The sequence below is a fragment of the Sinocyclocheilus grahami genome, unplaced genomic scaffold (assembly GCF_001515645.1).
Source record: "Sinocyclocheilus grahami isolate Dianchi unplaced genomic scaffold, SAMN03320097.WGS_v1.1 scaffold212.1, whole genome shotgun sequence".
NCBI lineage: Eukaryota > Metazoa > Chordata > Actinopteri > Cypriniformes > Cyprinidae > Sinocyclocheilus > Sinocyclocheilus grahami.
The window spans coordinates 81,572-108,700 of record NW_015505391.1 but is presented as its reverse complement, the minus strand read 5'-3'; the positions used below and the strand labels follow the sequence as shown (position 1 = coordinate 108,700).

General features: G+C 37.7%; 1 protein-coding gene across 1 annotated transcript in view; it reads right to left on the bottom strand.

Annotated features, from left to right (window-relative positions):
- The window catches only part of LOC107595976 (integrin alpha-X-like), a 112,856-nt gene extending 99,733 nt beyond the window's left edge, over positions 1-13,123 (bottom strand). Inside the window, exons 1-4 of the mRNA XM_016286571.1 lie at positions 12,945-13,123; positions 12,225-12,345; positions 11,753-11,847; positions 9,894-9,949 (exon numbers count right to left, since the gene is read on the bottom strand). Coding sequence (XP_016142057.1) covers positions 9,894-9,949; positions 11,753-11,847; positions 12,225-12,345; positions 12,945-13,053 — 381 coding nt within the window. The 5' untranslated portion in view covers positions 13,054-13,123. The remainder of the gene's footprint in view (positions 1-9,893; positions 9,950-11,752; positions 11,848-12,224; positions 12,346-12,944) is intronic.
- Positions 13,124-27,129: the final 14,006 nt, after the last annotated feature.

The following is a 27,129-nucleotide window of genomic DNA, read 5'->3' as shown; positions in this document are numbered from 1 at the left end:
TCATTTCAACGTCTCGGTTAAGTATAGACCCGATATAGTCCAGCTATGTGTAACACCTTGAATTTGGTTTCATGTCGTGTTTTGGCAAAATAACTTGTGAGATGTATGATATTCCGAGATGTATGATATTCCATCATGTAAGCAAAGTCAACAGCGTTTAAAAGCGTTTGGTTTAATTTCTTTGACATGTTCAATACTTAGCCTGTGCGTAGCCATGATTTAGCTCGTAGTCAGAGCGGCTATCTGTAGCCCACTTATAATCAAACCTGATTCACTGTAGTTTTTGGCCAGGCAGCGCATGAGATGGTTGATATCCCATCATGTTAAGTGAAAGTGACATGGCCAAGTATGGTGACCCACACTCGGAATTAGTGCTCTGCATTTACCCATCCAAAGTGCACACACACAGCAGTGAACACACACACACACACCGTGAACACACACCCGGAACAGTGGGCAGCCATTTATGCTGCGGCGCCCGGGGAGCAGTTGAGGGTTCAGTGCCTTGCTCAAGGGCACCTCAGTCGTGGTATTGAAGGTGGGAGACAGCACTCTACATTCACTCCCCCCACCTACAATCCCTGCCGGTACGAGACTCGAACCCACAACCTTTGGGCTATGAGTCCGACTCTCTAACCATTAGGCCACGACTTCCCCAATGTTCGCAGTGTCAGTAATATCTACAAAGATGTGTCATTTATAGACATGGTCTATATGTAGCCACGATTTAGCTCTAAATTGGACGGGCTACGTGTAGTCTGCTTTTAGCCCACCTGGTGAAATCGAGGCAATCTGTGGTCTAATTTTAATGGCTTGGCTATAGGCCTATACCAGTAACCAGTCCAGCGATGAGCATAGCCAAAATAGCCTTACATTTTTTACATGTAATTTTCACCCACGCAGCTTCTTATCAAATGTAATGCTAATTTAAATGTTTCAAAAGTTTACTTGCATTTGATAATATGATGTCATGCATCTCACAAGCTAAATGTTACATTCATACACATTATATGATATTATTGATATTCGGCTGGCTTTCATTTTATAAATAAAAATGCAATCACAATTCCCAACCGCTAGATGACAATTGTAGCCCTGCTGAGACTACTGGCAATGCGAGGCATGAGAGTTAGTAGAGATCAGTGTTGGGTTTTGAATTTTGTTTTTACACGAGAGCACTAAGTTTACCTGTCGGAGAGCAGCGGGCAAACAACAAACGATAAAGGACATTCCTACTTGGTCTTGTAAGTATCTGTGTTTTCGTTTTGACGTGTTCATTATTTAACTATTATTTGTTATCATGTTTAGGAACCGTGACATTTTGGTGAAGGGAGCAGATCGTAGTTGATAGTGATCCATGACTAGGCCCATGGTTCAGCACGCATGTGTTCAGAGGATTAATTGCAAAATTGAATAGAGTAAAAGTTTTATCATTTGTACTTGTTTACAAACTCAAGCTATTTTAAAACAGTGCAAGAAGAGGCGAAAGAGCAAACAGCAGAACAAACACAGTTTTGACAAAGATTAATCCATATTAATTTATACAGTGAACACACTGATTGGAGAAACTGAGGAGTTTCAACATCTGGAAAAGCGGTTGGAAATTTAAAAGATCCGGGCAGCAATGGTTAAAAAAAAAACCTCTCCAAAACAACATTTCCTCACTAAAGCTCTCATCTTTGACAAAGTCCATCATTTATTTTTATTATTATATTGAATTTATGACTGAACAATGGCTTGTTAGATACAGAGAGAGCATGATCTAATTGAATAGAATATCTTTGTCATTGTACAAGTAGAACAAGATTTATTTTGAAACTTCCAAATTGATAGTAAAGCTTAAGAATATAAATGATTTAAAATGGCAATATAAAATGATCAATTATAAAAGGTTTGCAGCAGTATTAAAATAGTGCAAATAGCTCAGATGTGCAATGCAGCATTAAAACCTAAACAGTACAAACAGAAAACATAATGTAATAAAACGGTAGGGGTGAAATTATTATTCCATGTACATTTGAGGTTAATGTGTATACTGGGCAACTTTTTAGTTACAGCAGCTATCACTGTGTTGTTATTAAGTCAGATGTGCCAGACAATTTTGGAGGCAGAGACAGATTGTGGGGGGCACTAATAGGGAAAAACTTAATCTGCTGGAATAAAGAGTTTTAAAGGGTTAATGATGGAAAACTTGCTGGTCAATGGGCATCAAAGTAAACACTTGTACACGGATGCATATAATACTACCCGCCTGACATTGGCATGTGTAATTCAGGTGTCAAAGTTGTGCAGAATTGAAGGAAGAAACCACAAAGACAGTGCCAGAAGGATGCTGGACAGGTAAAGCCTGCAAATCTTGCCACATTAATCAAACATTGTGGTGTCAATACTCAATAAGTTACAATGCAAATCAGAAATTAAAAAAAATAATTTGTTTACTGGTCATTTTGAAATGTCAAACTGTGTCCGCAATTGTTAACCACCTTAATCTGTAATATTGGGGGTTTTAAAAATTCCCTCCTGTCCAAATTCAACATGAAGGGTGGTTGTCCGCTGCAGAAAGAGGCATTTGAAAAGACTGCACTGTTCTTGGTCATTAGAGGTATGTGTATAAAACACACATTCGTTTTTGTTTTTAGTAGGCATCCAAGCAAAAGAGAATGACTCCCTGTCACAATTAGTGTAATTAAAGTAAAAAAAATTATGTCAAGCTTTTCTTGTGCTTTTTTTAAATTTATTATTATTTGGCAGATGCTGTGATGACCAACTTCCCAGCAGCAACAGAGTTGGACTTGAGGAATGCAGTTGGGAAGCATTTTAAACAAGAAATAAAACCAATAATTAATAATTTCCTTTAAGTTCACTGTTGGTTGTTTTATTTGTTAAAATAAGTAAACCAACAAAAGGGTTAATCTTTTTTTTTTATGTTGTTATTTATCCGTACTGTTTTAATGTTAAGTGTGATAACATGCTCTTGATTTGTATTAGATTTTTTTTCTTTTAAATATTATTTTATTTTTTCATTTTTATTATCTTAAGTTGTTAAAAATTCCAGATTTTTTTATCATAATATTTATATTTAAGTCTATTGTATTTATAAAATTTTATTTTGTCATTCATTTTCTTTATTTTTATCATTTTGTATTGTCTTAAGTTGTCCAAGTTGTTAAAAATTTTATTTTTCTTAATAAAAGCTGTATATTTAATTTGTTTGGATGGATTGCCATTTTGTTGTCTATTAGATTTATATATGTAGGCATTCATTAGCTGTCTATTAGATGACTAGTCTATACTTGGGCTATGATTAGACATCTATTCAATTTTCACTGACAGCCCAAATTTAGCCTTGTTTTAGCCTAGACGTCTGGGCTGTGTTTAGACGGCTAATAGACGTCTTTTAAATGCAAAATTGATTGCTGGGGCATTATAGAGTAAATTCCGTTGACTGGATTCCACAATTCCATCCATGCTTTCCGCATAGCAGAAATCATAGGGCCATAGGCATGCCTTGTGGGAAGGTCCAAACGAGTCGCTGTCATAAGAATCCTGCGTGTTTCCAGATGTTGAGGGTCCTGAGGTGTGCACCAACCCATTTAGAGCGTCTGTAATGAGCCGATTTCATGACTTTGTTTTAATTAGGTTGACTTTGGAAAAAACACATTCTGAAATTTCGAAATTATCGTACATTATGGGATTTTTTTCATTATTGATCGTACATCTTACAGAGGTCAAAATTATCGTACAAATACGATAATTATCGTACGTCTGGCAACACTGAGCTGACTACAATGGCACGCTGTGTGCGCGTGCAACCATCATGCACAGTTTATTAAAAGACGTGTTTTTGCCATTATTTTGCATTACTCTGTCATCGCCATGGCTGAAAAGTGGCACATGAAACACTGCGACAAAAAAGTGGCACATGAAACGACCTCTGTGGCAGGTGGGGTGGCACAGCTTTTTCTTAGGGTGGCAGTTGCCACCCCGGTATATGAATGGTGGCAATACCGGCGTATTTAAGAAGAATAGTGTAAGCAGCGCACTACACACCCACATGAAAACAGCGGCGCAACTGGTGTTTATCATAGCAAAGGCAACTTATCATATGAATTCCGTGAGTGGAGGATGAGAGCGCCGGAGTTTATGCGGTTGGAAGAAATCTCTAGCATTAATTCTGATCATGGCTTGTCTTGAAAAACTAAGACAGTTTGACGTTCGTCATAGGAGAACTAAACTTTAGCTAACACACATGGTAGCTCTTATGAGTCATGGATGTTAGCAAGACAAATTAACTATATTCGTCTTTTTTCTTTTGGATAATTAGCTGTAAATTTGAGGCGCAAGTAGCTTAGTCTTTTGTTCATCACCACTCACCTCCACTCCAAGACAAACACAACTGGAAAAGGAGGAAGGGCTTCACTTCTGCGGCTCTCTGCCTGTCTGTGATGTGATGTAATGAGTGCTACAGTCTATGGTGCTACACTAGTGTGCTGCATGGAGACGCAGAGGGAGAAAGGCATCGGAACTCGACAGAGTCTCAACATTTCCCGACCCGACCTGATATTTTGACTTTTTATTTGTTTGACAGGGAAAGCTGTGCGCAAACAGAAACACGCATATATACATATATTAATTTATAAAAAAGAAAAACCTCCCCAGAAAAAAGGGCACTTTCTCTCAAGGAAGAAAAAGGGCAGGTGCTCAAGCCCCCTTTTATGTCTATGTGTGCACGTGCCTGACACATACCATTATAATGTAAGTTACTGGTTACCACCTGCTAGCTAGCTATGCCTCACTGACATTGAATTCTGGATATTTTCATTTTCTCCATCATCATCCAGGGCTTTGTCACAAAGTAAGCTTAATAACACATCTTCAGAAGTAAAAACTGCTTTCTTCTCATGGTTGACCTACTGGGCTTACATGTGGTGTCAGCCATTTTGACTCATGTGCTATCCACAGGCTTTACCCACAATACATTTCTCAATGCCAAATGGCCGTAAGTGCCGTTACACCCTTCATTTGATATATATCAGTGACGTGCGGTGGTGTTTTAAAATGAGGAGGCAGTTTTATATATAAATATATATTTATATTATATTTTTATATAAATATTATATTTATATATAAATATTACATAAAAAAGAGAACAAATATAATTCTATTTTGTATTTTATTAATATTATTATATTTTTATATATTTTTTAATACTAATTATACATTTCATAGTGTTTAATGCATTTTTATATTTATTCCAAAATAATAACTAAAGGCAGTAATGCTGAACTAAGAATAAACATTAGCCTACTTCTACATAATTTATTAATCTTACTTAATATTAATTTCAACATTTACTAATGCATTATTAAAATCAAAAGTTGTGTTTGTTAACATTAGTTTATGCACTGTGAACTAACAATGAACAACTGTATTTGTATTAACTAATGTAAACAAAGATTAATAAATACTGTAATAAATGTTCATTGTTTGTTCATGTTTGTTAACTCATTAAATGACACCTCATTGTAAAATGTTACCACTATTTTTTATTTGTGAACTGAATTTCATCTGTTCTTTTTAATAGTCAACTTATTTCGGGTCATCGTCATAAAAGCTCTGTAAACACTGCCACAGACACGAAGATATATCTTTCATTTCATCACATCACGCTGCATGCTCACTAAAAACTGATGCAGTCATCACGTTTTCAGACCATTTCAAGTTTTATTTTGACGTGATACAAAGTAGTGGTATCTAAGCGGGAGAGTTGTTTACTTACTTTATAATTAGTCAATAACGCCATCATTTTCTTCATTCAGACCGAGAGCTCGCACAAAAACAAGAGGCGGGATTTATCACACGAACCAATCACATCCGATCATATCCAATTATAGCGCGATGGAGGCATTGCCTCCTCTCACGTGACTTTCCCCCATTCATCACAATGAGCCTCCAGAAAAGTCATGGCACGCTTTGGGGTCTCTGTAGAAAGTCAATGGACTGAAGGGAGGCCGCTGTAACTTTACCTGCAGGTGTTGCTGTTGGACAGTGTTACTTTATAAAAACAATATTATAATTAATATCCTATTTAGTCATATTTGCGCTGTATTATTTTTGTAATATCGATTATTTTCTCATCCAACTTTTTGAGGATACACTGCCTCCCTTGGCTCCTTGGATGAAACTCCCCTGATATATATATATATATACTGTATATACATATACATTTCACACAAAATGTCACTTAGCTCTTCTGATTCTCACCAAAATTAAAGGTATTGACGTCATAGGCTGTGATCAGCCAATGTTATTATCCTGTTTAGACATGTGCTTCAGACACCAGTCACACTGACAGTGTTCCCCATAGCGACTTGTAAAGGACAGTGTCTCGTTCCCTCTCAGGGAATCATGGTTACATGTGTAACCTGAGATCTTTTTTTGTGCAAGAAAACCTTGTCTTAGATTAGTTAGTAAAGACACGAGAATAAAAAAAAATAAGAAAATTAGTAAAAATGAAAGAAAATTATGATTTGACCACGTATTTCATAGACATATATTTTGGTACAATTTGAAACATAGCTCATATTTTTGTGTGTAAGGCATAATGAACAGTCAGCCGGTCATATCACAAAACCCACACCCTTACATGTGATCTACCAATAAGGTTATGTATTCCACAGTAATAGCATCTTTCCCAAAAAGACTCATGGCTGTATTAGATCAAAAGGGTGCTTCTACTAAATACTGAGCAAAGGGTCTGAATACTTAGGACCATGTGATATTTCAGTTTTTCTGTTTTAATAAATCTGCAAAAATGTCAACAATTCTGTGTTTTTCTGTCAATATGGGGTGCAGTGTGTACATTAATGAGGAAAAAAAATAACTTAAATGATTTTAGCAAATGGCTGCAATATAACAAAGAGTGAAAAATTTAAGGGAGTCTGAATACTTTCCGTACCCACTGTATAATAAAAGTGTCTGTAATTTCTTTTTTTTTTGGAAACTGTAGTTTAGAATTTTTATTATCATTGTAGGAGCCATATTTACTTTCTTAATAAATTCTTATACATTTTTCAATTTTAAAATAATTTTGTTATAACTGTTGATTTATTGAGTTGCCCAGGTGTGAGGGAAAGAGTGTATTTTAATGCCACCCTTCTCAGGAGCGTGGTGCTGGTGCAAGAGCATACACATGAAGCTATGAGAGCAAACATGTAAGCGGCATATAATTAGTTTGTTTTATGTCACAATTCATGTTCCCATTCTAGGGAACTCAAAGCTGTGCAACCTAGAGGGCACAATGGGGAATGCAGCCTGTATGACCGGTGTCTGAAGCATGTGTGAAACAACGCCAATCTATTGGCCTACATGGCCCATGACGTCATAGGCAGGGTGCCCGGAAGTATAAAAGCGCACCTGCTGAATACGTCATCCTCTTTGCTGTCTTCAGGAGCCGTCTGTTTGAAGTGCGTGTGAGAGACCAAGGCAGGTGAGCGGTGTGGAAAGTGTGTGCGGCGAAGAGAGCGCACGTTCAGAGTTACTCCCTCATCGTGATGAGTCATGGTGTCTAGGCTCCACTCACGTTTGTTCCTATTTCCGAGGGATGCGGAACAAACTGTTTGTGTCTCACGGCGCGGTTCCGTTGTTGCCGCGGCAAAGTTTTCTCACCTCACGGTCATTGCGTTAATCTGCAGGATTCGCACACCCTCTCTAAATGGGTTGCCGGATGTCACAGATACTTTGGGTTGTTATGACGATGAAGTGTTTGCATGGAGTCGTTTCAGCCCTGATCCTGCGAGATCGTGGGCGGAGCTATATTCAGCTCTGCCGTGCCTCTCTAATATGCATGTTTTTGTGTATGGAGAGCCACGCTGGGCGTGAATATATTTAAATACTCTGTGAAGAGAGGCTTGCGACTTTTCTCTCCCAGGGTTTTCAGCACCTGGAGTGGTTATGGGGAATAATTTTTCCTGTGTTAAGTCGTAATGTAAACGTCTGCGGTTGGTTATGCTCCAGCTCAAGCTTCCTTTGCTCTGAAATATGGCGGTCAGAGGGCAGCTATGTTCTAGCCTGGCTTCTTAATAAGGTTGGGTTCCCCTTGGCACAAGTTCTCTGGATTAAGCGCTGAAGTCTTTGTCTAGGAATCTGCTATTCGAGGATAGCTGTGTTCCAGCTTGGAGACAGCTCTCCTCTTTAGGGTATTTAAATAGTGGTCTCCATGAGCCCCTTGCATGGACTGTGCTGTCTCCCCTTCGGGGTTTTAAGTAAATTGCCCACTTCCGTGGTCTGGGCTATCTTCAGACATATCTGAGTGAACTGCTATTCGAAGATAGCTGCGTCCAGCCCTCTTGTGTTATGGCCACAGCTTACATCAGGCTTTGATCTTGTGTTCGTTCTTAGCGAATCATTTACTGATGGGAGACTGATCTCCTTCTTGTGAGCTCCTTGTCAATAGCATGGTGCTTTGCTAGCCTACTGTGGGACAGACACGGATTGAGGACCTCCTTAGTATAGCCATCTGAGGGTGGTAATATTCCAGCCATTGTTATGGCAGGACTGGCTTACTTCAATACAGCTATCTGAGGCTAGCTGTGTTCCACTGCAGTGAGCCCTCTCTTGGAGTGGTCCCCTTTTCCTATAGCCTCGCTATCTGAGGATAGCTATGTGCTAGCTCAGTGATTGCTCCTCTGCTTAGGGTTTTAAGTAGCAATCTCTTGAGCCCATACCTAGACAGTGTTGTCTCCCCTCTTTGGGTTGTAAGTAGACAGCCCACTCTTGTGGTCTGGGAAGTTTTCAGTCGGTCCCCCTACTGGTAGCCCTTCCTAGGTACATAGCTATCTGAGGATATCAATGTGCTAGCTCAGTGACTGCTCCCCTTCTTAAGGTCTTAAAGTAGTGGTCTCCTTGAGCCCTTGCCTAGATAGTGCTATCTCCCCTGCTCGGGTTGTAAGCAGATAGCCCACTCTCTGTGGTTTGGGCAGCTCTGTAGGAAGGCTATCTAGGAAATGTTATTCTGGTCCACAAGCCTTCATAAGACCTTAGAGACATAGCTATCTGAGGATAGCTGTGTTCTAGCTCAGCAGCTACTCTCTTATCTGTGATCTCTAGCTCCTCTAGAGGCTTTCTAGTTAGCCTCTTCAGTGGTCTTGTGTATCCAGGCTAGTTCTGCTCACATAGCATAACTATCTGAGGATAGCTGTGCTCTTAACTTTGGTGGGATGTTCCCCTTGATTTGTTCGGATTCCCCCGTTTCTGCCAAGTTGCGTGAGCGGCCCATGGTGTTAGTGGCATTGCCCCTTTCTAAGGAAAGGCTTGGTGAATGTTTGCGCTTCCTTGGTGCTCTCCCACCAGGTGGACAATGCGCGCCTCGGCACGGTGTGTTTGAATTTCATTCCCCTAGGGGTCGCAGCATTGAGTTCTCTAGAAGGGGAACGTCTCGGGTTACGCATCTAACCATGGTTACCCGAGAGGGAACGAGATGCTGTGCCCCCTTGTAAATGCCTTTGGCCTGCCTGTCTATGTTTCCTTCAGACATCTAAGTGGATGACGTATTCAGCAGGTGCCCTTTTATACTTCCGGGCACCCTGCCTATGATGTCATGGGACATGTGGGCCAATATATTGGCGTTGTTTCACACGTGCTTCAGACACCGGTCATGCAGGCTGCATTCCCCATTGTGCCCCCTAGGGGGCGCAGCGTCTCGTTCCCTCTCGGGGAACCATGGTTACATAATTTTACATAAGTTTTAATTTAAAAAATTTACTACATTGAATGCCTCATAAATCAGACTCTGGATACATTTATGCATTTAAGCATGCATCAGGACAAACACATTTTATCCACCTCTTCCTTAACTTGTTTTTACCACTGCAATAATAATCAAAACTACTTACCAAAGCTTGAGCATCATCACAGGCAAGAGCCAAACCTAATGCAATGCCTGGATCAACTGAAAGTGAAATCAAATTTAGCAGTTAATTCAAATACCAAAAACTGTAAAATACACCTCAGTTTAAATGTATTTGTATAGCATCTTTCACAATACATTACGATACGTTCCAGCTTTACAAGAAGTAGTGCTATGTTAAGAGGCATGTGTAAGGACTTTTCTGTTTTTTTTCTGTACACTGCAGTGTTGAAACTTTCACACAAAAGTTGGTGTTTTACTTCCTCTTTTTGAGTGAGGAAACAATCCATTTCTCATAGTTCTGGATGTCAAAGCTGTAAAAAAATAAATAAGTAAAATACTTTCAAACTTTTTTTTTGTATTACTAAAACAAAACCTATGAAAATAAATGTGATGACTTTCATATTTTCCATCTCACAAAAGTGGATTTGAAAGAACCAAGCTGAGGTCAAACTAAAACACAGCAGAGCAGTTATACATCAATCTAATGGTGTTGGTAAATTTATTTAACCTTAGCTGTCTAAAATAATTCATCAGACTTCACCTGCTGGTCCCATGGAATCCAATCCCCCAGAGCAGAGATTAGGCAAGATATACAGTATATCAGAGTTAAAGCAATATAACAATGATTAAGCAAGTTGGTTCAATGACAACATTTTATCAGAGAAGTGTGAATAAGCTTAGTTCATGCATATTCATATGCTTCTTTAAACCATGCATATTTTTAGTATAATATTAATTTAACCAATTGCAATACACTCTAACCCATGACCAAAACAAACAATTACATGAAATGTACTTTGATATCTAGTGATTATTGAGATGATATGTCATTCATTTGTATGATGATATCCACAAACAGGGATTAGGCGCGTTTCCACTACAGATTTGCGCAAAACTTTGGCGATATTTTATAAATGTCGATTAAAAAAAAGTATTGCGAAATGACGGCGTTTCCATTAACCGATGTTATGTGACTAAAACTTAATTTTTTCCTCTCTCGATAAGTCATGGCAACGGATTTTGATGGGATTTTGGCTACACTAGCCATTATATTTAATCGAAGGACGCGTATGCGTGTATCTTGACAGAAGCAGCGCGGAAAGCAGCTTCTGGGACGTGCCGTGGCGTGACTGGTAACACAAGCATTGACTAGAGTGGCCGCGATCAACTCCAGTGGCCGTTTCGGAGCCGTAACGCGCCACAGACGTGTGCGGTGTAAATAGTCTAAGCATTAATGGCAAGGAAAGCCCCTTATACTTGAGAGCAGCCACATATGAAGTGTTTCTTGGAGGTTATAGTACATTGAGGAATGATCATATTACTTTTTTACGTTCGCCATGTGACCTGTTAATGCGAAAAAAACATTTCCATTGCAGTTTTGCGAAATATTCCTTTTTCGAATTGCCTGAAAAAACACCTCATGCTTTTTTTGCGATATATGGGCGTTTTTGCGAAATTGACGCATTTCCATTTCCAAAATTTCCGTATTTTTAATTCGCAATTTCAGTTTGCGCAATTTGAAAGGTAATGGAAACGCAGCTATTGACTGTCATAAAAACTCAGGAAGCAAAATGTCATCAAGGCTATAATGTGATTGCTTATCATATCACACATTTAGAGCTGCTAATGTTGGTATCTCCCTATAATAAGAAGAACGTCTCTCCCTGAAATGGATAGGTCAGATAAGGGAGACATCCAAAATGTTGGTGTGCCTCTAGCAACATAGTTGGAAAACAGCTTTGAAGCATACTACAGTATTAGCATGATATATGTCCAAAATTGGAATTAAGATTATAATTTTCTTAGTGCTTTATGTACTGTAATGGTGTTGAGCAGTCTCACCTGTCACTGGGAGCAGCATACACTGATTACCACTGTAAGAACACCTATAAAGACCCCCAGTTCCATTATGAAGGTTAGGTGCCGTCACTAACACACTAAAAGGGAACAAGACAATTATGAGAAAGGAAGGATATGCAGTAGTGGAACAGGACATTAACGCAACATTATTGCAACTGCACTCATGTCTGTATATGATGATTCAGAGATTGTACTCAGGGAGAATACATTTTTAAAACTTAAAAAAAAAAGATTTCCTGACAGCGGATTATGAATTATAACCTCATAATTTTCCAGTCAACAAACACACACTTTTTGTGGTCATTTATATAGCGTTAGGAATTAGTGATTTTGGTCACAATATAAAATAATAATGTAAAATAATCTCTGAATCTGTATTCATCAGCTCTCAAAGAAAATAAATTGGTCATTACCTTAAAGAGTTATTTCTACTTTATTAAAATGCAGGCCTCACCTGTCTCCTTGCGTTGGTCCAAAATGACAAACCTGATGGCCAAAATGAGACCCAACCTCGGGCACAGTGAAAACTCTTGGATGCAGTATCTCTAAACTGAACCCCAAGGAATGACATACCACTGGAAGATACAGAAATCAGGACAATTAATACCATTAGTCTTTTTACCATGAATCTTATTCAGTGGGGCATATTGTCACACTATATGCAAGTTAGTCACAATGGAACAAATGTGCCACACATGTGGCAACTGTGTGATCTCTCTCTCTCTCTCTCTCTCTCTCTGTATGTATGTATGTATGTATGTATGTATGTATGTATGTATATATATATATATATATATATTAAAAAGTTCCATTGTGACAACTTGCATATAGTGTGACAACATGCACCACTGAATGTGATTTGTGGTAAAAAGACTGATGGTTGTTTTGTGGGAAATAGAGATCAATTCTTTAAAAAATACATTCATTAAATAATACATTGCTGTGTTTAAAATAACTACAATAAAGTGCAGTTCTATAAAGTGTTCGGAGTATGCTATTCATACACTGGCTACACATACAGAAACCTCGAGCAGAGTAACCACAGTTGTAGTTTTGGTGATCCACTAATGAACAATATATTCATGTCATTCATACAATTTCAAGTGTGAAATAAGTTTTCAAAAACTTTTAGGACCACTGTATTTCAAAAAGATAAACAAAATATGTTACTTACGCAGGAGAAATCCAAAAAATATATAAAGAAAAAAGTCTTGACTTAGGTGAAAGATACAGCACGGGATTGGTTTAGGATGCACGGCAGATTTAAATGGATAAATATTCATATTCGACGGAGATTATAGAGGATAAAGTGGAATTATCTAAGTGAAAGCAAACACATTCACTGGACGTAAGTTCCGCAGTAAAAGTGAAGTGAAACAAAGCTGCGATGTTGTATTTTGATGTGACATATCATGTGGGGGCGCGGCATGAGAAAGTTCAGTGAAGGGCGATGAAACCGCCCACCAACAGCCGGTGAGCAGATGCAGATGTGCAGCAGTAAAGAATGAAGTCTCTACTGACACCTAACAAAATCACGCAATCCTGCACTTTCCAAAATGTCCAAAAGACATGATACTACCCAAGGTAGATATCCAAAGAGTATTATGGTTGTAAACTAGTGAAAAGTGTAAAATCCTCTCATAAATGACTTTCATTGGCTTATGCTGATGTTGTCGGGTTCATGTTATATTTCTGACTTGAATGAAAATTATTAATTTAGATGTTACCAAAAGAAGCAAATTTATTTTTCACTGTACCTTCCTTGTCTAAAAACAGCATAGTGCTATGTTTTGTTGATTTCTATAATGGATACTAAATAATATAATATTTTAAAATTGTAATAACCTACAATCGATTTAAAAGAACCTTTCGAAACTCAGGCTCACAATTGTGTTGTTCGCAGTTACAAAAGTGACTAGACACCTGAAATGTAACTTTTTTTATTTTCAGTGAAATCAATGTAATATATTTTTGTTCAATAATATTTTTTCTTTTGTATTTTGAAAGAATTTCATGGTACTATATAATATTTATGCAATAATTATGATAAATGTTTCCCATTGAAAATAATTTTTAAAAAATTCAAATATTTTTCTATTACTTTTCAATTATGGCAGTATTTCATGTTAAAATAGAGACAATGCCTTTAAAATCAAATTTTTGAAAGCAGATTAGTTCCATCCGGTGGGAGAACCAGTTCATTTGTGTGTGTATAATAGTGTGTGTGTGTGTGTGTGCTTGAGTGTGTGTGTCTTTTTTGTACTCTTGATGTTTTAGAGTGTCACCCCTTCCTTGGTGTCTGCATTGTAGCTGAATTATTGATTATATTTCACATATTTGCAAGAACATGCTTTGTATTATAATCACACTAGTTCATATATGTGTGTCTGTGGGGGGTGGGCAGAGTCAGGGTTCACCAATTAACCATTGGGCTAGGCGGGGCTGAAGCCCCGGGGCCCGAGCAAGGAGGGGGCCCGTGACTGGCTGTGGAGTAGATTGACAGACATCGGTAGCGCCAATCGCCAAAGCCCCACCATGACCCTCACTTTTTTTTCGTAAATTCCATGCATTACCATTAGAGATTAAAACATCACATTTGAATTTGGTTTACCAATCAAATGCATTTATTATATATTTTACTTTTGAACGAACTGTGCACGTAGCCTATCTATCAGCCCAGCAAGCAATTTTGCGTTTAAAAAACATCTATTAGACGTCTAAATATAGCCTAGACGTCTAGGCTAAAACGAGGCTAAATTTGGGCTAATAATAGACGTCTAATCATAGCCCAAGAATAGACTAGTCATCAATTAGACCGCTATTAAACGTCTAATAGACAACAAAATGGCAATCCATACATACAGCTTTTATTAAGAAAAATAAAATTTTTGACAACTTAAGACAATACAGAATGATAAAAATATAAGCGAATTAATGACAAAATAAAATGTTATAAATACAATGCACTTAAATATAAATATTATGATTTTAAAAATCTTGTTTTTAACAACTTAATGAAAAAATAAAATATTTTAAATAACTTAAGATATTTAAAAGAAAAAAAAAGTCTAATACAAATCAAGAGCATGTTATCACACTTAACATTAAAACATTACGGATAAATGACAACATAAAAAAGATGAATCCTTTTGTTGGTTTACTTTTAACAAATAAAACAACCAACAGTGAACTTAAAGGAAATGATTAATTATTGGTTTTATTTCTTGTTTAAAATGCCTCTCAACTGCATTCCTCAAGTCCAACTCTGTTGCTGCCGGGAAGCTGGTCATCACAGCATCTGGCAAATAAGAAAGAAAAAAAAAGCACAAGAAAAGCTTGACATAATTTTTTACTTTAATTACACTAATTGTGACAGAGAGTCATTCTCATTTTCTTGGATCTTGCGTTGTAACTTATTGAGTATTGACACCACAACGTTTGATTAATGTGGCAAGATTTGTAGGCTTTACCTGTCCAGCATCCTTCTGGCCTCTTGATGGAAACCTCTTTGAGGTTTCTTCCATCAACTCTGCACAACTTTGACACCTGAATAACACATGCCAATGTCAGGCAGGTAGTATTATATGCGTCCGTGTACAATTGTTTACCAACCTTAAACACTGATGCCCATTGACCCTTTAAAACTCTTTATTCCAGCAGTTTAAGTTTTTCCCTATTAGTGCCCCCCACAATCTGTCTCTGCCTCCAAAATTGTCTGGCACAACTGACTTCATAAGAACACAGTGATAGCTGCTGTAATAAAAAAGTAGCCCAGTACAAACATTAACCTCAAATGTACATGGAATAATAAATTCACCCCCTACCGTTTTATTACATTATGTTTTCTGTTTGTACTGTTTAGGTTTTAATGCTGCATTGCACATCTGAGCTATTTGCACTTATTATTTGTATTCTTAAGCTTTACTATCAATTTGGAAGTTTCAAAATAAATCTTATTGTAACGTTACTTGTACAATGACAAAGATATTCTGTTCAATTAGCTCATGCTCTCTCTGTATCAAACAAGCCATTGTTCAGTAATAAATTCAATATAATAATTAAAATAAATGATGGACTTTGTCAGTGAGCTTTAGTGAGGAAATGCTATTTTGGAGGTTTTTTTTACCATTGCTGCCCGGATCTTTTCCAGATGTTGAAACTCCTCCTCAGTTTCTCCAATTCTTCTGAGTGTGTTCACTGTATAAATTAATATGGATTAATCTTTGTCAAAGCTGTGTTTGTTCTGTTGTTTGCTCTTTGCTCTTCTTGCGCTGTTTTAAAATCGATTGAGTTTGTAAACACATACAAATGATAAAACTTTTACTCTATTAAATTTTGCAATTAATCCTCTGAACACATGTGTGCTGAACCGTGGGCCTAGTCACGGGTCACTATCAACTACAATCTGCTCCCTTCACGAAAATGTAACGGTTCCTAAACATGATAACAAATAATATAGATAAATAATGAACACGTCAAAACGAAAACACAGACACTTACAAGACCAAGTAGGAATGTCCTTTATCGTTTGTCCGCTGCTCTTCCGACAAGTAAACTTAGTGCCTGTAAAAAAAACTAAATTCAAAACACAACACTGATCTCTAACTCTCATGTCTCACGTTGCCAGTAGTTATGAATAATGCTGTAAAATAATTAAATAAAATATAAAATAATGCTAATTAAATGATTCAAAAGTTTATTTGCATTTGATTAGAAGCTGCGTGGGCGAAAATTACATGTAAACAATTTTAAGGCTATTTTGGCCATGCTCATCGCTGGTCTGGTTACTGGTATAGGGCTATAGCCAAGCCATTAAAATTAGACCACACATGGCCTCGATTTCGCCAGGTGGGCTAAAAGCGGACTACACGTAGCCCGTCTAATTTAGAGCGAAATCGTGGCTACATATAGACCATGTCATGAAATGACACTTATATCTTTGTATATATTATTGACACTGCGAACATGATGAGATAGCAACCATCTCATGCGCTGCCTGGCCAAAAACTACAGTGAATCAGGTTTGACTATAAGTGGGCTACAGATAGCCGCTCGGACTACGAGCTAAATCGTGGCTATGCACAGGCTACGTATTGAACATGTCAAAGAAATGAAACCAAACACCTTGTAACGCTGTTGACTTTGCTTACATGATGGAATATCATACATCTCACAAGTTATTTTGCCAAAAAACGACATGAAACCAAATTCAAGGTTATTTGGGCTTGAAGTGGGTTACACTATATCGGGTCTATACTTAACCGAGACGTTGAAATGATGGCTATTGCTTGCTGGGAGGTGACCGCTGCGCCTAATGTCTGCATTTACCTCTCTTCACTTCATTCACTTCATTCATGAACAATCTTCGATAAGTAAAAATGTCAACTATTCTAAAAAAAATAATAATAATTGTGAGAGAAAAAAATGAGGAGAGAGGGGAAAACACGAGTTAGTCACTAAAATCCACAGCTAGTTTATGTGACTAAAGCTGATGATGGAGTGGAACCGCAAATAGACCGGACACATGGAGCAGATAAAAACACAGCGTCACCATCCCCACAGATTTTAGGTTAGTTTGATTATTAACTTGATAGATGTATATTGCTTTTTGTGTTTGAAATAACTCTATGGGCCTACATTCGCTTATGGGTTGAGAAATTCATTTTGCGCGTCATGATGTAAGCTTTTTAAACGCATTTTAAGCATTGTGGTTTAAAAACTAATTTAACTATTCAGGGACATTAAGCAGTGGCAGAATTCATTTTGGCAAATGCGCGCGTTGAAACGGTTTCTGATAACTGCAGAGCGCACTTGCTCGTACAGAGCCTGACTAAACTAAAGAGTTATTTTTCGCGCCTTGTGTTTAAACGTTCGAATACACATAGTTATGTGTCCAAATGCCTGTCTCCTCGTCAACACAGTCATTTGTGTCTTAAATTAACGTTAATAGTTAAAGATAAAGCATGTGCTTTATCCTGGCATTATATGATGAGATTTTAAAGGGATATAGTTCACCAAAAAAAAAAAAATACTGTCATCATTTACTCAGTTTCAAGTTGTTCTGAACCTGTATGAATTTCTTTGTTCTCCTCAACAGAAGATATTTTGAAGAATATTCGTAACCACCAGAAAGTTTCGGGTCCCGGTTGACTGTGTTTTTTTCTCCATACTATGGAAGGCATGGGGGCACATGACACTGTTTGGTTACCAGTATTGTTCCAAATATATATGTTTACATTCAACAGCAGAAGGAAACTCATACAGGTACAACAACAACATAGCTTGAACTATGAACTATTCCTCCAAAGCAGCCTAATATAGTTGCTGTGGCTATTTGTGTCAATAATGTAAATTAAACATTAGAAAGAAAATCACTCACTGTCCTTGACCGAATCCCTTTTGTAAAATAATGTATATTTAATTTATACAGTGAAGGCTATTCAGTCTATTTGTGGTCTATTTATTTTATACAATATAATATTTCTTATTCAGTGCTTTAAGTGTCAGTAGACTAGTATTTTTTTATTTATTTTGTGATATTGGAATTGGTAACAAGAATTATGAAATTGCAATGCATCAAAAATTTTGATTGGATAAAAATCCTATATATATATCATTATTATGATGGGGGCCCTGCAGTAAGTCATAGCCCCGGAGCCCAGTGAGGTCTTAATGCGGCCCTGGGCAGAGTGTGTCTGTTTTGCACTCTTGATATTTTAGAGTGTCACCCCTTCATTACTGTGCATTTTTTTTCTGCATCGTGAATGATTTGTATATTGTACACACAAAAAGTTATCTGTATTTTCGTATATTTTTGCATATTTCCCATTCATTTCTAATGGCGGTAATTTTTGACCGCAAACAAGTGACTATTTTTTTTATGACCATTTAGCTTTTTCAAATCGTCCACAAATTTTTTGTGGTCAAATAGTGACTGCCATAAAAGTCAAGTCAAGTCAATTCACCTTTATTTATATAGCTGTTGTGACAAGTCAGAAGCGTGTGGATCCATTTACAGCTTTTATTAAGAATGGTCAGACAATACAAGGTCAAATACCGGCAAGGCAGAACAGCAGAGGCAAGGCAGAGACAGAAACGGGTACCAGGCGAGAGATCGGGGCAGGCGGCTATCAAACAGAGTCCAGGTGAAACAATCCAAGTCGGGGCAGGCGGGTAACAATCAGAGAATAGGAAACAGTCCAGGATCAGATGCACCGAAAACAAACACGGGTATAACACTCGGAAATGACAGCCAGGGCAAATCAAGACTTCACAGAGAGTCTGTGTGTGGCTTATATGTGAGTGTGTAGATGGGGTACAGGTGTGGATGTGTAATCAGTCCCAGGCATGAGGGGTGATGGGATTTGGAGCCCGAATGGGAATGTCTAATATTCGGGAGACGGTTCCCTCTGGTGGTGCGGAGGAGGCAGTAAGGGAGCCTCCTCTGTAACAATAGCGCTTTTAACAATACAGATTGTGTCAAAGCAACTGTACAGCATTAATTAGGAAAATAGTGTCATTAATGCTAAATTACAATGGTAAACACTCAATTTTCAGTTAAAGGCAGTTCATCATTGAATTCAGTGATGTCATCATTCAGTTCAGTTCAGTTTAAATAGTAAACTGAAAAAATAAAAATAAATAGTAAACTTGTTCAATCAAGTCGATGATATCGCTGGAAATGAAGTGTCCCCAACTAAGCAAGCCAGAGGCAACAGCGGCAAGGAACCAAAACTCCATCGGTGACAGAATGGAGAAAAAACCTTGGGAGAAACCAGGCTCAGTCGGGGGGCCATTTCTCCTCTGGCCAGACGAAACCAGCAGTTCAAATCCAGGCTGCAGCAAAGTCACATTGAGCAGAGGACTCAACTGGTTCCTGTGGTCTTGTCCCAGTGGCCGTCTAGGAGACAAGGTCTTTACTGGGGATCTGTCTCTGGGGCTCATCTAGTTGTCCTGGTCTCCGCTGACATTCATGGCTGTCGAGGTCATCTCTAGGTCCTGATCCATCTGAGCTGGATACATTCTGGATCCGGGTGACTGCAGTGACCATCTGATCTGGATACTGACTGGATCTGGTGGCTACGGTGACCTCGGAATAAGAAAGAAGCTGAGTATCATCAGCATTACAGTGAAAGCTAACACCGTGTTTCCTGATGATATCTCCCAAGGGTAACATGTAAAGCGTGAAAAGTAAGCCTTGAGGTACTCCATACTGCACTTGTGATCGATATGAGTTATTTACTTGTTTAGGAAGGTCCCATTGAGATACAATATCTCTTCTACCAGGGAGTCCTGGTTAAGATAGGTAGCAAAGGACAAATTTATACACAAAAAGTAATACACATCACCACACAATGAACAAACATAAAACACAATTTTCTAAAAACAATACAAATCCTAGTCCATTATTAAAACATGTACACTGTTCTATGTAAACAGACTTTCAAATATTTTTAAACATATCGAGAGATGGTACAGATTCCATATGTAATGTACCTTGAAGCTCATTCCATACATACGGAGCATAATTAGAAAAAGCAGAACGACCTATCTCTGTATGAAAAATCAGCATCTTAAGTAAGAGTTTATCTGTTGATCTGGTATTATAAATATTTGTGCAATATGTCAACAAACTAGATATATACTGTGGTAATTTGCCCACTAAAGCGTTTAAAATAAAAATTAACATGTTTTTTTCTCCTTAAGTGCAATGAAGTCCATTTAGTCATTTCATATAAATTACAGTGATGTGTGCAGACACTTGTATGGGATTACCTTTGTGCCAATTAAAATTAATGTAATTTTCAAGAAATTAATGAAAATATAAATTGAAACTGAATAAAATGTCTTTGAAACTGAAAAAAAATTAAATGCAGGCAAAATCTTTGACTTTGTTTTCAATACACTGCATGTTTTGCAACTGTTTTCTCTTCTTTCATTAGCTGATTTGAACTTACAAATGCGCTTCCAGAGTTTTCATTTACACTTCTGAAGTTTTCGTTCGCCATTCTGACACAAATCTTTCGTGGGGGCGGGGCTAGCAGCAGTGTGTTCTCATTGGCTACTGAGTTTTTGATTGACAGCTTCTTGACCAGGAAGTGTATGGGATTACCTTTGTGCCAATTAAAATGAATGTAATTTTTCAAGAAACTTATGAAAATATGAATTGAAACTGAATAAAATGTCTTTGAAACTGAAAAAAAATTAAATGCAGGCAAAATCTTTGACTTTGTTTTTAATACACTGCATGTTTTGCAACTGTTTTCTCTTTTTTCATTAGCTGATCTATACTTACAAATGCGCTTCCAGAGTTTTAATTTACGCTCCTAAAGTTTTCGTTTACGCTTCTGAAGTTTTCTTAAGTTTACTTGATTTAGCCCAATCATTACAGGACCTGGTTATCTACATACAGTTACAGTCTTCAATTGGATCATATTTGCTTCGATTAGTTCATATTTTGCCCCAGCACATAATGTACAGTACTAAATGTACTGTATCTGACAATGGCCGATGCCATTTTACAAGCGCGCTGTCAATCACTGCACTGTCAACTTTAGCAATGTAAAGCCTTTTTACCATGCTTTTTCTGTGTCCAGATTTGACTGTAATAAGAATGCAAAAATGGTCACTTCAGATGAATATTTCGGGGTATTTCGGGCAAATCCTAATACATGCAAATAATTATGACTGAAAATAGTTTCCAGTAACTAGGGTATACACAGGCATGGATATATAGGGCTATACAGCCATCTAATGGTTACACAAGGGTATTACAGATGATAAATGGTGCATCATTTTGAGGTATTTAGTACCAAGTTAATACTAATATATATATATATATATATATAAAATAATTATATTGTGTGTTTAAGTTTGAAATGTTTAATGGGAGTTCAAAGCAGTTTGTGTTTTTAGACTATAATACATGTCCTTTCTCAATTTCCAGGGAGCGGAGCAACTTTTCCATAAACAAACTTCTGATGCTGACCCAGAGGATGTAATGGTAGTACCAGAGATCCATTGCCCCCATCAGACAAGATTCTTACTTTGTTCAGACACCTCACCTTTGAATGACTGGGATCTAGATCTTTAGACACCTGATATTACGCAAATATTTTAATTTCTTCAGAGCTCTAGATTAAAACAAACACAGTTCACAAGTACACAAGAGGTTGCACTTTATTCGTATTAGTCTATGCTGATCTTGGATTAGCATACCAACAGCATTTGATTGTTAAGAGGATAGTTCACTCAAAAATAAAAATTAATCTCATCTTCCTCTCATCTTTTACTCACCCTCATGCTGTCCCAAATGCATATTACTTTCTTTTGACTGGACAGGTAAACACAAATTAAGATTTTTAGGCAAATAATCGTCTGTACTTCCTCAACAGACAAGAAAACAGCCACTTTTTGATTGTTAAAAAAGGTGCGCTTGTTCAAAACAGTTGCGTTCGATCCTTCGCTGGCTGTGCTGATAGCAGAGGAGCGGATCCAGCAAGCTTGATGGGGCGACGCGTCATGAAAAAGGTTTTCAGGAGTCGCGGCAATAGAGGCAGCGCAACTATAACGACATGTGAATAATCCCGCCCACTCTAAAGCAGTACTGAACTGCAGTGGAAACGCAAACCGAGCCGAACCGTGCCGTGTCATACCATACTGAGCCATGCCGAGCCGAGTCGTACCACGCAGTGGAAAAGCACCATATCTGATACTGGAACGGACGGCCGGAATTACTTTTAAATAACAGTAACAAGTAATCTATAATGTATTACAGTTTGGAAGTAACTTGCACAACACTGTTCATAAAGTCATTACTGCTGTGCTGTTAAGAAATATCAACACCAATTGATGCTTTATTTTTCGTTAATTTAGCTACTGTATTGAATAAATACCTGGGGTTATGTTTGTTTTCTTCTAAAAGAGGCGAAAAGTAATCAGATCTAGCAGTTTTTAATGTTTTTCTGTAGGATAGGGTACTTTTCCACCAAGCAATACAAAATACCTCTAGTTTTGTTTTCCTCCAACTGCGCTCCATTTTCCGGGCTGCTTTCTTTAGGGTGTGAGTGTGTTCATTATACCACGGTGTCAAACTGTTTTCCTTAATCTTCCTTAAGCGTAAAGGAGCAAACGTATCTAAAATGCTAGAAAAGAGAGAGTCCATAGTTTCTGTTACATCATCATTTTGTTCTGAGGTGTTGGAAATGCTAAGGAATTGCGATAAATCAGGAAGATTACTTACAAAGCAGTCTTTTGTGGTAGAAGTGATGGTTCTACCATACTTGTAACAAGGAGTATAATTTACAGTTTTAACTATATGAAGTTTTCACAAGACTAGATCATTATCTGAGATATCATCTCTTGGCTGCATAATTTCAAGACCATCAACTCCTTGTGACAGTATTAAATCTAGAGTATGATTTTGACAATGAGTAGGTCCTGACACGTGTTGTCTAACCCTAATAGAGTTCAGAATGTCTATGAATTCTAATCCCAATGCATCTTTTTCATTATCAACATGGAAATTAAAATCACCAGCAATTAATACTTTATCTGCAGCCAGTACTAACTCGAATATAAAATCAGCTAATTCTTTAATAAAGTCTGTGTGGTGCCCTGGTGGCCTGTATACAGTAGCCAGTACAAATGATGTATCATTAACACTTGTTTCTCTGGATAATGTTATATGAAGCTCCATTACTTCAAATGAGTTATACTTGAAGCCCGCCCTCTGAGAAATACTGAAAATATTGGTATAAATTGTAGCACCTCCCCCTTTAACTTTTGGATGTGGCTCATATTTATAACAGTAATCTTGGGGGGTAGACTCGTTTAAAATAAAGTCAGCAAGTTTCGTACCATTCCGATGAAGTAGCGATTTTTTTAATAAAAAAAAAAAACAATTTTCAGTCTAAAATGACCGAACAATACCAGAGGGTTAAAAGGTATTTCCTTTATTAGATGTTAAGACATTCCCCTGACATATTATTGTGCTGGATGCATGGCCATAGCCAGCTATGAGGTCACCGAGGTCCGGACGTCAGTAAATTTTCCATGTTCAAAAATAAAATCTGTTTTCTGAATGACTAATTTGCCATTTAAAGTTCCTCATATGAGTGTCTGCATGTATAGCTAATTCAATTTAGACAGTTTGCTAGAATTTTTCGTGTCCATGGTGTAATGAATCAGCTCATGGGAAATATGAATAATTAATCATAACTAGTTATAATTAATTATGAATATTTTAGATCCGCTGTAGATATTTAGCTGACCTCTCAGGGTCAAGTCCAATGAGAGATACAGAAATTCCAAGCGGGAGGTGGCAATTGCTGGAGGGCTTTATGACCCTTTGTCTCCAAGCATGGTAATTTGCAAAGGGACTTGAGTCGAAATTACTAAAGATTCTCAGGACACTAATATATATTGCCTATGTACCAACATATAATATACACGCTTGTTTAGATCATCAGAAGACTAATTCATAGATACTAAACATGGTAGGGTTATATATATGTAAGATGACAGCAAGGAATGTTTCGATCATAAGGCTACATAAAACAGTATACCATCTCAAAGACAAAATACACCATGACAATAATATACACCATGACCTGAAGGCTATGTGTGTTCATTCAAATAAAAGTTTTCCTATCTCCTCCCCCCCCCCCCCCTCGCAGGTTCGGACTCTTGGCTGAGGGGGTGTGGGCCTGCTAGTCAGGGTAAGTTCTGTTTCGTGTTTTCCCTGTCTGTTCACCTTGTAGTCTACAAGCATATTCGAAACAGTTCTCTTTTCAAGTCCTGTCTGATGGCTTTTTCCAGCGGCGCTTGGTGTCCAGCGGCTGTTAGAGCCTCCTGAAGACTGGTGATTTCCTTCTGTCGCACCATTCTGTGAGGTTCTTTGCATCCATTCTGTGCTTTCTCTCGTTGAGCAGGTGTCAGTTCTCTGCAGAATTCTGTGATTTGCATTTTCAGCTCATTTACCTCCTGTCTAAGGCCCTGGAGGGTGTGGACCGAGGAGAGGATGATGCTGGTCAGGTGTTCACTTATGTCGCAGTCTCGCTGTTCCTTTGCTGGAGCCCACAAGGACTCCATTCTGCTGGGGTCCTTGTGGGCTACCGCCGTGATCTGTTGCTTGCGATCATTTACCTCCTGTTTCAGACCCATAAGGTTGTGGGCCAGGCAGATGATGATCTTGGTGAACTCTTTGTAGCCATAACTCTCGCTTGAGTCGTGAGTCTGTGGTACTCTTCCCTCTGTGTCCAGTTGCTTTTGGCTCAGTAGGTGGTAAGGGCTAGAGACTACTACAAGATCAAAACAGAGTGTGAATGCTAAAATAGGTTTGGGTCAGCATATGTTTGCTGAAAAGGGTGTAAACAGGGTTTTGATTGATGACTTAAGACTACTCTTATTGTCAAATTATCACTCAGAATTTACTGATGGATCCCAAACAGGCTCAATCTCTGAGGAAGTGAAGGAGAAAAGGGAAAAGCAGAAGGAAAAGGTGAGCATTTCTATTCAGATTATGCTTATTATATGGTGCTCAGGATGATAGTTATGCCCTAGTGTTTGTCTAGATGACTTGTGTAACAGGGTCATAAAAATTAGGGCACATATTTGAAAATAAACAAATCAAAATAGAAATGTCTCTGGTTCCTTTTGAGGTTCAGAGAGAACATCAAAACAAAGGGGGTATAACATGTAAATGGATTTAAATTTAGCTGACTGCTATTTTTAAAACAAGGTAATCAATCTGGTATTAGGAACAAATAGCAGCACTAGTGATTAGTGTGTTACTAAAAGCACCCAATACCTTAATGATTCTTCTCTAGATAGACAGTTAAGATGTAATTAAATTTAGATTTAATTAGCTAGTAACTAAGCAATAGCATCCAGGAAGGATACACCTAAGATAGTTAAATAGTTCGCTGAGACGAATTGAAGATTGAGAAACATAGAAAAAGAAGGAAAAGAAAGGGGAAAATCAGAAACCAGGGATTAGGCTAAGCCTATTTTAAAAAGTTGCACACAGTTTTAAAACATGGTGCTTTCAGTCCTTCAAGAGTTGTTGCATTAAATAAGCACTTCTGTGAGTTTAAACAAGCCAGCAACTAGGGACACAACAGCGCATCTCAAGTCACGCTCTATTTTAACCTGGACTATCACGCACACATTTTTAGGTTGACAGTGTTTAAACTCTCGTTACTCTCGACAGTTGGTATTGGAAAGGGTTAAAGCTTAACTCAGTACAGAGAAGAGACATAAGGAATGAAATTTATGGAACCATTTGCATATTCAGCAGATCTACACCTGAGGGAAACGTCAGATTCTTAGTTCAAACACACCTTGGTGTAGGGTATCAGACCGAATCAGACAATGTGACCTGAAGGCTATGTGTGTTCATTCAAATAAAAGTTTTCCTATGAATTAATTAGTAGAAAAGTCCATTCCTTCTGTGCCTTGGGGATTTTCCTTATGAAAAGACAGTGCTTTTCCCTGCTCACATTCCATGAGGTCGTAAAAGTATCTGGTGTCAGGGTTGCCATGGTTTGGTGTCATTTGCAGACATCCTGGCATCCAGTTTATTGGGTGAGGGGATTGTGGCGATTTGTTAATCTAATGAAGAACTGATTTGTTAAATCAAATGAAAAATTGTGTGTTTGATTGGTCCAGATGCTACAGTGGTGTGAAAATGATGGATAACTATACATGTCGCTGCGAGACACTGGCGAAGTGAACGATGCTTGAGAGAGGGCGCTATCATCCAGCTATTATAAGCTTCTTTTGTCTTGTCTTTTCCTCTTAATTTGACACTTTAGAAAGTTAATGAAGTGGGAAGCTGCATTTTGGGGTTAGCGATATCCCTAGTTTACAAAAGATTTAAACAAATTTTGATTTATTTTTCAGTTTTTATTTGTTTTCATAGCAATATCTGGAAACACTGCATCGTCGGCACAAAACTGACCGTAATCAAAAAAGCCCATGGACAGATTATTGTTGACAGGATTCCACATTCCGTAAGGCAAACTCCAAAAAAAAGAAATTCTGTCTGAAACGTTACACAACAGCAGAATTTAACAATAGTACAGAGATCTGTAAAACAAGTAGGTTAAGTAATTAAATGAAATATGCAAACACTAACCATAAAGAAGCATATGCTAGAAGTTAAAGTCATGCTAAAAACATTCATAAGAGCACTAGATTAAGTTATCAATATAGCAATGCTTATTAATGAAAACTATAACAGTAAGTATTGTTGCATGAATAATAAACAAATGATAAAATGATCCACCCCTAACCTATAGTAAAATATTTTGATGCACTATATATGGTCTAATTGAACAATGTCAAACCACCCCCCC